At 41.7% G+C, this 15944-nt stretch overlaps 1 protein-coding gene across 1 annotated transcript in view; it reads left to right on the top strand.

Annotated features, from left to right (window-relative positions):
- The window catches only part of ELOVL4 (ELOVL fatty acid elongase 4), a 45023-nt gene that overhangs the window by 18654 nt on the left and 10425 nt on the right, over nucleotides 1–15944 (top strand). Inside the window, exons 2-3 of the mRNA XM_080998876.1 lie at nucleotides 6363–6550; nucleotides 9807–9887. Coding sequence (XP_080855002.1) covers nucleotides 6363–6550; nucleotides 9807–9887 — 269 coding nt within the window. The remainder of the gene's footprint in view (nucleotides 1–6362; nucleotides 6551–9806; nucleotides 9888–15944) is intronic.

Here is a 15944-nt window from a genome sequence, read left to right as displayed (position 1 = left end):
GTTTGTTTCTTCCAACTACTAGGTTGTTCATCTCGTTGTTTGCTATTTAACGTAAGTTTCATAATTTACGTAAACTTTTGTGTAATTTACATTCATTTCAATAAAAAGGAAATGCCAAAACAAAATTTAAATAGTTATTCATCACATACCATTTCAAAAATCCACAAGAATGTGTGTAACCACAGATGAACATTCAAACTGCAGCCATTTTTTCAAACCCCCCCCCCCATTTTTTGTCAGAATACTCTGACATCCCTACGTGATACCAATCCTATATTTTTCAGTCTTTTGGGTGGTATTCACTTACCAATGGTTCTTCATAGTTATTTTGTTCCATTTGCACCAGAGAATGTTTAGGGTTTTGTATTAAGTGATCCAATTCATAGGCATAAGGTAGAATCCCCAAAATCTTCAAATTCTCTTTTTATATATATATGAAGTGTTTTATTGCTTTTTCACATATACAGTGGTACCTCGGGTTAAGTACTTAATTCGTTCCGGAGGTCTGTTCTTAACCTGAAACTGTTCTTAACCTGAAGCACCACTTTAGCTAATGGGGCCTCCTGCTGCCGCCACGCCACCAGAGCATGATTTCTGTTCTCATCCTGAAGCGAAGTTCTTAACCTGAAGCACTATTTCTGCGTTAACAGAGTCTGTAACCTGAAGCGTATGTAACCTGAGGTACCACTGTAATAAACATAATTTAAAATAGCTTTTTTTAAAAGTCTTGATATGTTTCTATGCTAGATATAATCATTGCAATCAAACTTTTAAAAGGTGTTGGATATAGTAGCTGATATGATATGGAACAGAAATATGAAATTATGTAGTGCTATCATTTTTACAGCTGTGGTTCTGCTGGACCAGAACAATTTGTAAGTTTCTGGTTCTTCTTAAGTCATTTTGGCTCATTGTCTGGGATAATGATGGAACACTTCCTTGTAATGTGGGTTTTTCAAAGCTTTATATCCACTGAATATTAATTTATCTTTGTTTTGTTTCTTGGTCCGCCCATCCGCCCCCGACAGTCGTATTTAAAACTTGGAATTAACTTGGAATTTGTACACTTTGCTGGGTGTTGCCTCTTGGTCTTGCATGTCTAAATATCCCCACACTTAAGCTTAACTGGTCTGACAAGGGCTTGAAAATCAGAAATTTGTTAAGGAATCTCCCAAGTCTGTTTGTGTGAGGAGAAGGGTGAGCCATCTGTTGCTCTTTGCACTTCACATTATGATTTTTGTGTGCAAAGAGCTTCAACCTTGTCTAATGGGACAAGAGAGATAGGCATTCAAAAAGAGGAGCACAGTACAGCACCGTGAACTGTGAATGCACATTGTCCTCTCTTTAAAAAAAAAAGAATATGTTTGTGTGTCAGTAGCATAGCTTTGAATCAAACACTGCTATGCTTCAGACACTGTGGGACCTCTTGGCCACAGCCACATTTTCCTCTCTTTACTCATGTAGGGGACTGAAGAGCCCTGCAGACACTTGTCTGAGGCAGGAGGAGGTTGTCCTGCTCAGCAGTAGGAAGTGGAAGGAGGTAGCAGAGGCAGCACATGGAGCAGTCTAGCAAGGCACCTCCTCTCCTGTGGTCTGGCAAAAAGTATTGTTGCATATACCCCAATCCCTGGCAGTGGCAGATTCATGGGAGGCAGCACACACCTCAGGTTTGGTTTCCTTGGAATGATGGTCTCTGAAGATGGTGGTGTCTTTGTGCAATATGTTTTTATTTATTTCTACATATTTGTATCAAGGGGACACGGGTGGTGCTGTGGTCTAAACCACAGAGCCTAGGGCTTGCTGATCAGAAGGTCGGCGGTTCGAATCCCCGTGACGGGGTGAGCGCCCGTTGTTTGGTCCCAGCTCCTGCCCATCTAGCAGTTCGAAAGCACGTCAAGTGCAAGTAGATAAATAGGTACCAATCCGGTGGGAAGGTAGACGGCGTTTCCATGCGCTACTCTGGTTCACCAGAATTGGCTTAGTCATGCTGGCCACGTGATCCGGAAGCTGTCTGCAGACAAACACCAGCTCCCTCGGCCTATAGAGCAAGATGAGCATGCAACCCCAGAGTCGTCCACAACTGGACCTAACGGTCAGGGGTACCTTCACCTTTTTTACATATTTGTATCATGCTGTAATGACAGTCTTTACTGCTAGGGGGCACATGAGGCACATGAACTGAGCCAAAACTTGGAATCTGACTTGCAGGAATTCACCTCAGAGCCCAAATGGGTCTCCTTAGGAGAAGAACGGGAAAGGGGAGGTGCTGTCATTTACCTGCTGAGGGGACTCTTCTCCCTCCCTCCCTTACTCCCTGGCACCAAGGGAGGTTTTCTTGGCAGGGGAGAGAGAGAGAAAGAAAAAACAAAAGAGAAAAAGGGAGAGGAGAAATTTTGTTGTCCTTTTGCAGGGGGAGAGGGTGGTCTTTGGGTTGAGGGGGAGATGCGTCATTGTCCTTTTGGCGGGAAGCTGAGGATGGGGGAGACGGTATGTGGAAGTTGGAGGGAGATGTGGTGACTCTTTTATAGGTTCAGAAGCTGAGGAATGAAGAACATACTGTGGTCTTGGAGAGGGAAACAGAAATGGAGAAGGGAGATGGACCTGAGGGGAAACTAAGGCAGACGAATGGGGGATATTGTGGTTGTGGATAGGGAAACTGAGGCAAGAAGATAGGGTTGGTGAGTAGAGTGTGCAGGTGGGCACCCTGTATTACACATATATATTCAAGCCGAGCATCAGTTGGAAGACCCCACTACATTAACGCTCCCACAGATCTTGCTCCACCATTGGAGGCCCTCCAAAGCCATGGCTTTGAATTCAGCGCAGAGATCAAGCCAAGCCTCTGTGTCTCTTCCCAGCCCATTTCAAGACAAGTCTGGTCTGTTGTTTTCTTGGTGAGACACTTGCTGATGATGCCACCCACTGCTGATGTAGGGGGCAAGGCATGCCCTCCTTAGTCCACCTTCTGGAAGCTTCTTCAACTGGTAGTTTCTGGGTGGCAACCAATCACAAACCTACTTAACAGACTTGGCTGGATACCTTCACTTGACAAAGAGACTGGTTTCGCTACTTCAGCAGCCTCTTTTACTATTATTACTATTATTAAACATAATCCCATTTTACAAGCTGTAAACAACCAAAGTTAACATCTAGAGCAGCCTTCCAGCCATAACACTATTCACCTGCCCCCTCAACTGCCGCCTCTTGTCTGTTAATGCTGGGGCGAGTGGAATGTCTCCTCTCATCTCAGGCAGGTAACACTGGGGCAATTTATTCTGCAACAGGAGGAAGGAGTGGAGGAGTTGGCAGTGCTCTGTCTTACTGCTTTTCAGTTTGATTGCTGTACTACAAATATATGCCTGTTCAAAAGCACATTCTGTGTGCATTAGCAGTCCTTATTTCAATATGGATCTATCCAAGCTTTTGCAAGACAGATCTGGATGAAATCTTGAATTGTCCTGTTCCTGACCATTTTACCATTCTAACTCGCAACCTATCAGAGCCCTTTTATATGTATCTCTCTCTCTTTCATGTTCACTATAAATTTACATCGCTGAATTTGTGTACACAAAATTACAATATGTTAATATTATAAATTTTAGGCCACCTTAGAACCCTTAACAGAAAAAAAGTACAGTGGTACCTCAGGTTAAGTACTTAATTCGTTCCAGAGGTCTGTTCTTAACCTGAAACTGTTCTTAAGCTGAAGCACCACTTTAGCTAATGGGGCCTCCCGCTGCTGCTGCGCTGCCGGAGCACAATTTCTTTTCTCATCCTGAAGCAAAGTTCTTAACCCGAGGTAATGTTTCTGGGTTAGCGGAGTCAGATTAGCGGAGTAACCTGAAGCGTATGTAAGCTGAAGCATATGTAACCCGAGGTATCACTGTATATAAATTAGGGAGGTAAGAAGGCACCGCTTTCCATTCTGCCCCAGATCCCCACATGCAGCACTGCCTCTGTTTGGCTGCAGTTCGTCTTCCACACAAACTGCACTATTTGTTTCATTGTTCACCATAGCAATATTATGTCATCTGTGTCATAACGTTATTCCACCCCATTCATTTTAGTGTGAAGGAAACACAATGCAAATGGAGAGAAAACATGATCAATTATGTATTGCTTGCAGGCTAAAAGCAACCATGCCAGTTGTTCACTGGACTGAGTTCCATTTTGGACACAGGCTAAATAAACAATCACTAGCAATTTCTGCTCCTGTTTTTGTTTTTGTCAGAAATGTCCATGATCCCTAATATAAATAAAATAAAGAAAGGAAAGGCGCTCATTTATTTGCTTGCAGAAGCCAATAAAATAAAATAAAACCCAAGCTTCGCTGCAAGGTCTCCATGGCATTCTGAATGCCTGTACTTTTTTTTTTTTTAATTTGCATAGTGCATCAGTTTTATTGCACTTGACACAGGTGCAATTACAGAACATTAACTATTTAACTCAAGCATCACTCTGAGAAGGCGGAAGCAGATGCATATCAGAAATAGGTGAATACTAACTCATTCGGGCCCCAAGGGACTGCTGGAGCAGACATACTCTTGTTGCTTCCATTGCTTTGCATTTCTGTGGCCCGGGGGGTGGGGTGGGGTGTATTGATATCCTTTTGTTTTTCCTTTCATTTTATTATGTATTTTGTTTTCTCATTTTGTATTTTCCTGTTGTGAACTGCTCTGGGATCTTTGGATGAAGGGCGGAATGCAAATTTAATAAATAATAATAGTATTTTATGTCATTTTGTGCTGCTTGGGTTCCCACCCATGCCCACCCCACCTCTCAGCGCTGCCTCATTAAAGCAGCTGTTTCTTTATCCCTACTGGATGCAGTCAGCATGAATGTCCCTTTCTTTACTTTTAGTTTCAGAGTTATTAACAAATTTTGTCATTTTTATAGCAAGTCCAATGCCCAAGCGTTGTTCCACATCAGTTTTCTGTTTGTTCTTTTCAGCTGTTTTTCATGTTTCCCCATAGATTCCTCTCTTCTATGAAAAGCCCAATGGACCATAGGTTGGGGGTGGAGATGGGGAAAGCAATGCACATTGTTTGTGCTTTGAATTAGTCAGTTACTTGTACTCAGTGTTGTTTTTTCAGGGGTTACACTTTCTAGGAAAAAAGCGCTGCTTGTACTGCACACAGCTAGGGTATTTGGTGTTTATGTTTGCTTGTTTTTCATAAAATAAACACACACACACATATATATGGCAATCAGATAAGAAACAGCTATTAGTTCACAACTGAGATATCTCTAGAGTTACTATACAGTGGTACCTTGGTTCTTGAACTTAATCCATTCCAGGAGTCCATTCGACTCCCGAAACCGTTAGCAAACCAAGACGTGGCTTCCCCTTGAGCGCGGGAAGCTCCTGCAGCCAATCGGAAGCTGCGTTTTGGTTTGCTAACGATTTCGGGAGTCGAACGGACTCCCGGAATGGATTAAGTTCAAGAATGTTCAGCTTCCAAAAAACGTTGACAAACCAGAACACTCACTTGCGGGTTTGTGGCGTTCAGGAGCCAATTTGTTCGGTAGCTAAGTCATTTGAGAACCAAGGTACATACTTTTAGAAGGCACTGCCTGCCTTCAGCTATCTGGGGCTGATTCAGTTTGAATGATGCCTGCCCCTTCATCTGTCCTAGGGGCATGGTGGGGAGCGAGTATGCGCCTCCCCCCCCCCACAGCCCCAGTGAGACTGTCCCAGTTCCCATGAGGGGATTGCATACTTGACAGGAGCAACATGCAGAAATTCTAATGTGCAAGGGCCTCAATCATGTGGTGGATTGACATATTGGATTTTATACACCTACGTCTCATTTAAATGTTCTTACAGATACTGTACTGATAAAACATTTTTAAAAGGCTACAGATACCACAGCTATATTAAAAAGCAACTATCAGCAGAATCAAAGTTAAGAAATAAGATGTGAAAAGTAACTGCCCACCACCACCCTGTGAGTAGCCAAGGATTTCAGAGGAGGGATCTGTGGGTGAAGAAGGAAGGCACACTCTTGCTTCCTACCATGTGTGTGACCCATGTTGTGAAAATATACTTTACGCTGACTAGCACTGATTCTAAATATCAAGTATTCTTACTGTTTATTTTGACTGTGGGAAGCACAAGGCTGATGTTATCCAGCTGGAACTTTAAACAATGTAATTTACTTTACAACTGGTAATAGAAACAGAAAGTGTTTTAACGACTTGTTTGGCTTACTTGTATATAGGCACATTTTTATCATAATGTTATACAAGGTGTAACACTTTGAGCCTGCAGTTATACCAATGAATCTTATTTAACTGAAAGCTTTTTGCAAATTTAAATGAGAAAGCATGTTCTCAATAATTTCTTGTCTGTTTTTTCCTAGACAAACGCGTTGATGACTGGCCCTTGATGCAGTCTCCATTTCCCACATTGGCTATAAGTACTCTTTACCTCCTCACTGTTTGGCTTGGTCCCAAATGGATGAAGACAAGGGAGCCTTTCCAGTTCCGCTCATTATTGATTTTTTACAACTTTGGAATGGTTCTACTTAACTTCTATATTTTCAAAGAGGTACCACTCTTTTTACATATATGATTTGCTATTTACAGTTCAGAATTTTGTAGTGGTTTTTATGTGTTGTGAAAAGCAAATGTGTCTTCAGGTGTATTTGAATCAAACTGTTGATTAATGTGTTTTACTCTTCATAAATTCTTTAATTTGCCACAAAATACCTTTGGGATCATTACATTGGCTTTTGTTTTTGTCTCTGTGTGTGATTTAACACTGGAATGATTTGACTTTGTATACATTAGGTTCTGCTGAAGGTTGCATTCATAAAAGCTAAGAAACTGAGCGGCAAACTATGCCACAATGTCAAATCAGGAGAATAAATAGCTCTACAAATTCTTTAAAGATGGCTCTCTAGGGTGTGGACAGAGCACTTATCTCTTGTCCTCAGCATTGAGCACAACAGTGCTAGGATTGGGAGACGGAGCCTTGGCAGATTGCTGGGCCGGATTTGGGCCACTTTGAGTTTGCCTGGTAAGAAACTATCAACCAGTGCGTATCTCTTGAGTAGACATGTTATATGCTGACAGGGTCTCAATTATGTCAGCAATTGTTCTGTAGCATTCTGCACTGACTGTAGTTTCCAGGTCAATCACAAGGAAAGCCCTACATAGAGTGCATTGTGGCAATCCAAATTTGAAGTCACCAGTGCCTGATCTACTATGATCAAGCTCTCCTGGTCCAGGAATGGACATAGCTGTTCTACAGAGCCTCTGTTTTGCCATGATTCAACTTCAGCTTATTTCCCCTCATCCATCCCGCCAATGTGTCTTGGCACTGGTGCAGGGCTTCTCCTGATTCAAATAGAGTTGAGTGTTGTCAGCCTACTTGCTAACACCTTGTCCCCAAACTCCTAATTACTGTTCCCTGTGACTAAAAAAGGTAAAGGACCCCTGACAATTAAGTCCAGTCGCAGACGACTCTGGGGTTGGGGCACTCATCTCGCTTTACAGGCCGAGGGAGCCGGCGTTTGTCCGCAGACAGTTTTTCCGGGTCATCTGGCCAGCATAACTAAGCCGCTTCTGGCTCAATGGAACACCGAAACCAGAGCAGCACACCGAAACGCCTGTGGCTACACTACATATACATTTGTAATAGCATTGGAGATAAAATAGTTCCAATGCCAATGCCAAAGCAATCTCTCGATGCTATTCTCTGGACTCAGTCCCATAGGTAAGACCAAAACCACTGTAGCACAGTGACCCCAGTTCCCATTTCATAGAGGTGATCTAGGAGAATATCATGGTGAATGGTACTGAAAGCTGCATGGTCTCTGTAAAGGGTATCCTTCAGGGCAACCAAGGCAGACTCAGTCCTAGGTCTGAAACCAGACTTGCCTGAATCTAAATAATTGTTTTAGAAAATATAAAGAATGCATTAATAATGATCTAAGATGCAGAGAGAAGATTCGCTTTGATTTGGAGAATGTTGAGCACCGTAAAAGGTTGCACTTGCAGAATAACCTTTATAGTAGGATAGGAGAGCTGAAAAAAATTCTTATCAGGCAATCAATGTGCCCCTTTGTTTTCAAAATGGGAAGATGAGTCTAAAAAGCCCTGGACACAAATTTTCACAGCCCTTTAGTGGCTATGGTGGCTCATTTACCAGAAGTAATGTATTTAGTGTTAACTCTGGAAGTGTGTACTTAATTCTGACCAAACTAAGCCTCCTAACAAGTGCCTCCTGTGTCCCAGGCTTTTTAGACTTGTCTACCCATGTACTATCTAAAACCAAAGGGGCGCATTGGTTGCCAGGTGTGAAATATATTGCCATTGTTTGCAGCTCTCCTACCCCACCATTTAACTCTGGGGGGAGGCTCTCCCTCTTCCTTAGACTTTCCATCTTGCTGCTCTGCTGAGTTGAGTGCTCTGTATGCTTGTCCTAACACCTGGTACATGATGGGCTGAATTGGTGACATACTTACTTTAAAGCAATTTGTAACAGTTGAAATTAACAATACAACTTCTTTGATAGGACTGTGAATCCCAATTTCATTTCTTCTCCTCAAGATCATTATTGTAATACTGTACCTTCGGAAAATTAAATTGAAATATTTCAATAGCTATTATCTTTATTTTGGAGATTATCTCGATTGGGAGAAATTCTTCTTTAGGCTAGTTTTCAAAAGTCAGTTCTACAAATCCTCCCCAAAACTGTATTCAGTGCTGTTGCAGTTCAACGATGAAGCAGAGAAATTTTGTAAATATAATCCCATCTGCTAATATTGGGTACAGAACCATAATCAAACACTTCATCCTTCCAGCAGAAAAGCCAAATGGTTTTATGGTCCAGCAAAGTTAAGATTATACCCGGCCCTGTATGGGAGCACTCTAAATTATGCGCAGTCTATAAGCCACTTGTGAAAGTTTTCTTGAAGCAAACTTGAATTGGAGATATTAAATAGCTAGCCAATAATGGAAGACAGGTGTCTTCAGAATTTCTATTTATTTTGGAGTTTGTTTTGTTGTTTTGCAGGCTTAGAGTTAGTTGACTGTGGTTTGATGCCTGAATGAGGGATGCTATGAAATGAGAAGTTAATTTTTTTAATTTGCCTTTTCGATTTGCACATAAAGGCCACAGGCCAGAACCCTGCCCTTCTGAAGAAGGGGTGGAGTAGCTTCTTATGAGACTCCAGTATGAATGATCCTTAACACCTGCAATGCCACCCTCATGCCTAGTGCATCAGCTTGACAAACCAGTCACTTAAAGGCAAGACTGCACCTCACCTTGGGACACTAAGCTGCCTAGGCTTGCCTAGGCCCTGTGAGCAACTCTCTCATCCTGCTTTTGTTGAGTAATATGGATGCTAGGGACATGGAGAAGAAACAGGCTGCTGGAGGCTATAAGGCGAGGTGTGTGAGGGCCTCAGTTGGAAGTGAATTGCCACATCACACTGGAGATGAGGCTTTGGGCAGATCCATACCACACATTTAAAGCTCATGGCTTTCTCCAAAGAACCCTGGGAACTCTCGTTTGTTAAGGGGGCTGGGAGCTGTAGCTCTGTGAGGTGGAACTAATAATTCCCAGGATTCCTTGGAAGAATCAGGGGGTTTAAATGTGCATTGAAGGGGATTTAAATGTGCATCTGTCCTTCACAATAAGAAGGAACATATGGTTAAACTGCAGGCCTTTTACAAGGCACTGTGACCCCTCTTTGTGCCAATTTGCAAATAAATATTTAAATTAAAGAAGTGATTGCTTTTATGAATAATCGTTAACAAGCCTATGAAACATTAATTTGTGAATTTAACATTTTCAGCTACTTTTGGCATCAAAAGCTCGAGGATACAGCTATATCTGTCAGAGTGTGGATTATTCAGATAATGAATATGAAGTCAGGGTGAGTAGTAACTTATGTCCGTTGTGAAGTCTGCCATTCATAACTCAGCTTTTGAATGATTAGCATACTGTGCCAGTTTTCTGCTACTAGTTCTTTTTCTGTTGAGAACAAACTATTACTGATACAAAGCTGTCACAAAACACTTACTTTTTAAAGGACCATGTTACGTTTTACACAAAAAGTGCAGTAAATCTAGACTGGGGCCCTGTGCCAGTTTCCCACCAAAAATAATATCCCACACCTGTAAACAGCAGCTTTGAAGAGGAGAGAAACAGCAACTCAGGGGACAGTTTTCAGTGGGGCCCTGGATGTGCGCCTTGATGACTGGGCCTCTCACGGCTACTCTTCCATGGGAATAACAGTGTCTGGCTTAAGCATGCTAACATGTCGTTTCACCCAAAAATTCATGGTTTGTTGGTTTGTTTTGCTTAAAATCGTGATACAATGTCTTAAGCATATCTATCATTCTCTATATTTCCAATTCAAGTCATCCCATGCTTGTAGAGACAAAGCCAAAAAGACACAATTTACATACAAGAAGAAAGATTCAGCAAACTCAAGTTAGGTCTGAGGTTAGCTGATCCTCCAAAAAATCCTTAGGAGGGGGAAATCCCAAATGGGTAAACTCAAATACAGCTAGGCACCTTTCACAGATGAACTAAATGGGATTTGCTTTCTCCACTGTGTTTTTGTTTCGGGGCACCAATTCAGTGGTTTTGATAGGTGCCTCTTGGTCGGACACTGAGCAGTATGTTTGAGTGTCTCAGTGCTGGCATTGAAAAACTTCAATCTTGTAGACCTATACCTCTGCCACCCCGAAATCCTTTGTAGTTGCTTCTGCTTCTTGAGAGGGGGATTTCTCGCTTGCTCTCTCTGCACACTTGTTCCCCTTCCTGCCTGGCTTCTCTGCCTCTTCTCTGAGCAAGAGGGTCTGATGCTGGTGCATGATGAGGCTGGTAGTGGCTTAGTGCCCAGGAACTTTCCCCCTGCTCAGCTCCTGCAGTGCAGGTCGATATCATAGCTGGATCCCTGCTAACTCAAACTCGTCTCAGACTATGGCTCTGCTGCTGCTCCCACTATGGAAGGGCCGTAGCTCAGTGGCCGAGCATCTGCTTTGCATGAAAAAGGTCGCAGGTTCAGTCCCCAACATCTCCAGGAAACCTGTAGCTGCTATGTAACTCTGCTGTTGCCTGCAGCAATAAAGGTGTGTTTGAGTTTGGCATGGGGAAAACTGAAAACATCCAGTGCTGCTGCCAACACCTCTGCCCATTTCCCCACCCCTCCTTCTGAGTTACTGTCGGCACCACATATGATCAAACACAATAATGGATTATTATTACCTGTAGGGGTGTGGTTGTGTATGATGTTAACGATGGTGACAAATTACAGTAGTACCTCGGGATGTGAACGGGATCCATTCTGGAGCCCCGTTCACATCCCGAACAGAACGTAAGACGCATCTGCGCGTGCACAGGTCATGTTTCACTGCTTCTGCGCATACGCATGACGGCATTTTGACCATCTGCGCATGCGCAAGCGACGAAACCCAGAAGTAACGCACTCCGTTACTTCCGGGTCACCACAGAGCACAACTCGAAAGCGCTCAACCTGAAGTGTATTTATCCCGAGGTATGACTGTACAGGTGTAGTATGTGGCTCTTAGTTGCTTATAACAGTGAGTGTAAATATGCTAAGCTTAGCTATCGTTCTTGCATTTAGCAGACACTTGCTTTTTGGATGCACAAATTGCCAAGGCTCCATGTAGCACTTTGTAGGGTCCCTGCTTCAGTTCAGGGCACCTTGTACAAATCCAACTTCACCTTGGACAAGGCTAGAATCCTTCCCTTTTGGCTAAGGCATCATCACAGTCTTCTGCACACCCATAACACCTACTATAGATAAAAATCATATGACTACTTCATAGTAAGTTGTCTTCGTTGACAGTTGTACACTCCTAGCTGAAACACATTTCCTTGCTAGTAAATGCCAGCTCATGCTCGTCAGTGACCCCATGGTGACTGTTTCTGGGTTACCAGTTAATGGGCCCCAATTACCATTTATTTCTATACAATTTTTTTGTCCTGGTTGCGATATGAAGATGCTGCTGCAGGATACTCCATAGAAAATGGAAGACGCTTTAGGTTGCTCCATAAGAAGCTCTCCCAGGGATGCAGATTCAGATAAAGCTTCAAATGCAAATATTGTTTCACACCTAAGATCAGATGCTGATAATTCAGGCATTTTTAATCTCTTGTTTTCAACTCCTCTTTGGGTTTGTGTTGCCGTGGTGAAAATCTGCTGAACCATTGTAGGCAGCCAGTTGGCTTTAATACTAAGTCACAGAACACAAGTGTGAATCTGATCTTTAAAAATAATAACCAAAATTCTGCAGTAACAGCAAGCTGGACTGTGCTTTTGATGTAGATGTACAAATAATTTCTGTACATAACCTCTTGTAAACTGATTTCCAGTTATTTGTGTGAATCCATGAGAGACTGAAAGCTGGAAAACAGATTCAAAATGAGGAGTTCCAGTACTTAGTTATTTATAAATTAACTGTATCAGCTTCTACCAACTGCATTGTATTACATTTAGGGAGGCAACATTTGAGTTTTGTTTCAGCATGTTTTGACAGACCTTAATTCTAGTTGCTATTACGTGAATCTACTGATAAAATCATGGGATTTAGCAACAATAATTTAGTTCCCTCCCTGAAACAAACGAATGACTAGAAGTTTCCTCTCTCCTGTTAATTCTAGTATGTCATACACAGAAGCAGAATTTCCACTTGGCTTCAGTTCAGAAAAACACCTACACTCAAGCACAGATAGCTATCTTTGAGAAATACTATAGGCGCAATCAAGTAGCCTCTGCTGCTATGCAACATTCATTAAGAATTAAAATGAATCTCTCTGCGGCATTGAATAGTCTCCCATGGACCTTGATCACACTTTAGAAAGGGTTTTAGGGAGTAGTAGACCAAAAATGGAACTGTCTTCACAGCAAAGACTTCTGTGAACACTGTAGGTTGAGGAACTTATGATGCTTTGATGTGTGTGTCATCTTTTCAGGCAGAATGTTCACAATATTGGTGATGGTGCGACATGTTCTATGGTGCTAAATATTTGGATCAAGGAAGATGTATGCTTGGATCAAGGATTATATTACTTGTATATTACAGATCTCTGTGTTGTGTTTGTTTTTTTAATATTGACTAAGTGTGATTAATTTTTCTAACTAAATTTTTGCAAATATTGAAATAACTAGGAAGCAAAGACTAGGAAATAATCATCCTTCTTTAACGTTTGTGTCGTGTGGCATTCTGACTCTAAAAGTTCAGCATCCTGCCTTATAATTAAGGGTGGTATTGTAATGCCCTGCCACAACCCAGCAGTGTTTCATTGCCTGGTTTGCACATAATGCTAAAGCTAAGCTTGAATAAGCAAGTGTGCTGGTGCACAGTTAGAAAAACATACCCACATCACTCCTCCTTTACTCCTGCCACTGCCTCCCTGTCACTGGGAACCAACCCATAGATGCAAACCTAGGCTTGTGATTTATCTTCCCTAAACTACATTCAGTTAGCTAAGAACATGCCTTGGTTGCTACTGATGGTTTGTTTGGAGCAAGACAAACCGCAAGCCCGTGATTTCATGTAATGCTAAGCCAAACCATGGCTTAGCTCATGGTACCGCAGCAACAGCAGAAGCAAGGGAGGGTTGATGGCTACAATTTGCTAAGGGTGCCAACACACTTGCTTATTCACACTAAGCTATAGTTTGGCTTAGCATTAAGTGCAAACCAGGCCAATGTGCACACAAGCTCCCCTTTTGGAGAACACTTTCCCAACCATTTAAATGGAGGAAGCCAGTTTACACAGGTGAGTTACTAAAACTGTGCTTCTCTGTGCACAAAAGTGCTCTGTGTTCATCTAGATCAAAGTGTATCTCTTTTCCTTAAAATGAAACAATACAAAAGAAGTTGTGCTCTGCAAATTCTGCTTACTGGTAGATTGTACTTTATTATTTCCCCCCTTCTTGTCATTAGTCCCCCACCTCCTGGCAAACCCCACCACAAGCTATGTAGTACCCATTCAAAAAAGGCTAGTGCTGGCACTACTCAGGCATAGAACAAAGGAAGCAAAAGCCTACTGTTAAAAGAACTCCCCGTGAAATCAGTTACCACAAACGTGAAGTTGACTCTGAAGTGCAAGGTATGAAGATCAGGGACCTCTCACTGACCCTTTAATCGTAGTTGTTAATGTAATCTTTCTATGCCATCTGGTGTCTTAACAGACTTAGATTTTACATGTATCAATGCTTACTGGGACAGGGGAATAGTTAAACACATTTCTGAAATAATTCTGATATTTAGAACATTTTAGGCATTTTAGAATGTGTTATTATGTCATTACTGTCTGTCAAACTAGCTTTTATTATAAGTTTATAGCACAATTCAACAATTGTGTCCTACTTTTTTTGCTGCTGTTTCCAGCAATGCAACTTGCCTGTTCTTAACCTATTACCACAGTGCAGAAAGCATAATACATGTAAAACTGTATGTTCTCATCTGTGTCAGTGATTGCGTCTCTGGCCTTGGGCAATCTTGCTAAATACTTTATCTCCCCTGCCCCCTCTCTCTTGCTCATATGAAAAATGAGATAATAATAGTTACATATATCCTCAGGTATAATGCTGGCTAAATTACAGTTTTTATTTCACTTTGGATCTCAGCAAAAAAAAAAAAAGCCCCACAAAAAAAAGTAAAGCAGACGACTTACAACGGGGTAGTAAAATAAAATCTGCATTTATTTAATGTTCTTGGACTGAAAGGTCACAAGGTGTATTTGTAGAGCTGTGGGAAATCTAGGCATAAGCAGTCACGAGGAATTTAAATTATTTGGAGCTGGAAAATTAAAAGGAGTTAGGAAGTCTGTGGTCAGTTGCGTTCCCATGTCAGGAGAATAATTGTGCATCTGAATGGTGGAGTTCTAGACTTCGTACAGTCCTGAGCTTATTGACTATCAAACAAAGGAACCAAATGCTACACATCATGAAGACCCTTTTAGAGAACAGTGCCTGTTTGATTTCACTCACCATTTCTGTCTCCTAGCTGCAAAGTCCTTATGGAATGCAACAGAAGCAGATAGAATGTTGTGCATCTCATTTCTTTTTAATCACTCTTCCACAGTTAGGAATACCTGCTCTTCAGTTTTGGTTTGGCATTTCATTCTGGTCAGAGCAAAACCATAGTGAGTTTGCTAATACAGAGAATGATTGATAGGTTTATGACTGAAGCAGTTAACCATGTTCTTTTGATCCCCATCAGGCATGCGGCCTGATCAGTTGATTTGGAAATAAGCTCAGTGTTCTCAATGGGGATTAATCCCATGGTGCATGAATGGCAGCCTTAGGCACACTTAACTTTCTCTGGATAATTCCTCTAGGATATTAAGACTGCAGTCCTACCTGAACCAATCAGGACATCCTTCTGATTGAATTGTTATTCTCTGTTCCTAAATGCACTTAAATTTTAGTCATTTCTGCTAAAACACAGTGCGATTTCTCATATGGCCATGGTTTACATGTCACATTAAACCATAGTTAAAATAAACCATGGTTAAAATAAACAATGGTTTAATGTGAACCATTAGTGTGCTGGCGCATGCTGCTGAAATGGTGGGTGCTTTGCTCCTCCTCTCCTTCTGCTGTTACTTTGCAGGTGGGAAGAAAGCCATGGTGTGCCTTGCCATGTTCTCTGAACCCAGGCTCACAGTTTGTTTTTCTTTAAACAAATCATAAGCAGAAGCCAAGGTTTGGTCTTCATTTACTGCTCATAGTTTGCTTTGGGGAAATGAAATTAAATTGTTTATTTAAATTATAGTTTAGATGACATGTGAACCCAGACCATAGCAATTAAAGTTTTCTACCCAAGCGGTATTTGTTTATAATTTTATTTAAGATATTTACATACCCTTGAAGAGAGTCTAGTCTATACCTTGTCACACATTTTTACTCCAGATCCAGAAGGGCAAACAAAGGGCAAACGTTTCCAGAT

The sequence above is a fragment of the Podarcis pityusensis genome (genome assembly GCF_964106645.2).
Source record: "Podarcis pityusensis genome assembly, chromosome: 3".
Classification (NCBI taxonomy): Eukaryota; Metazoa; Chordata; class Lepidosauria; order Squamata; family Lacertidae; genus Podarcis; species Podarcis pityusensis.
The sequence above is the reverse complement of the archived record's forward strand: the minus strand, read 5'-3'. Positions and strand labels throughout refer to the sequence as shown.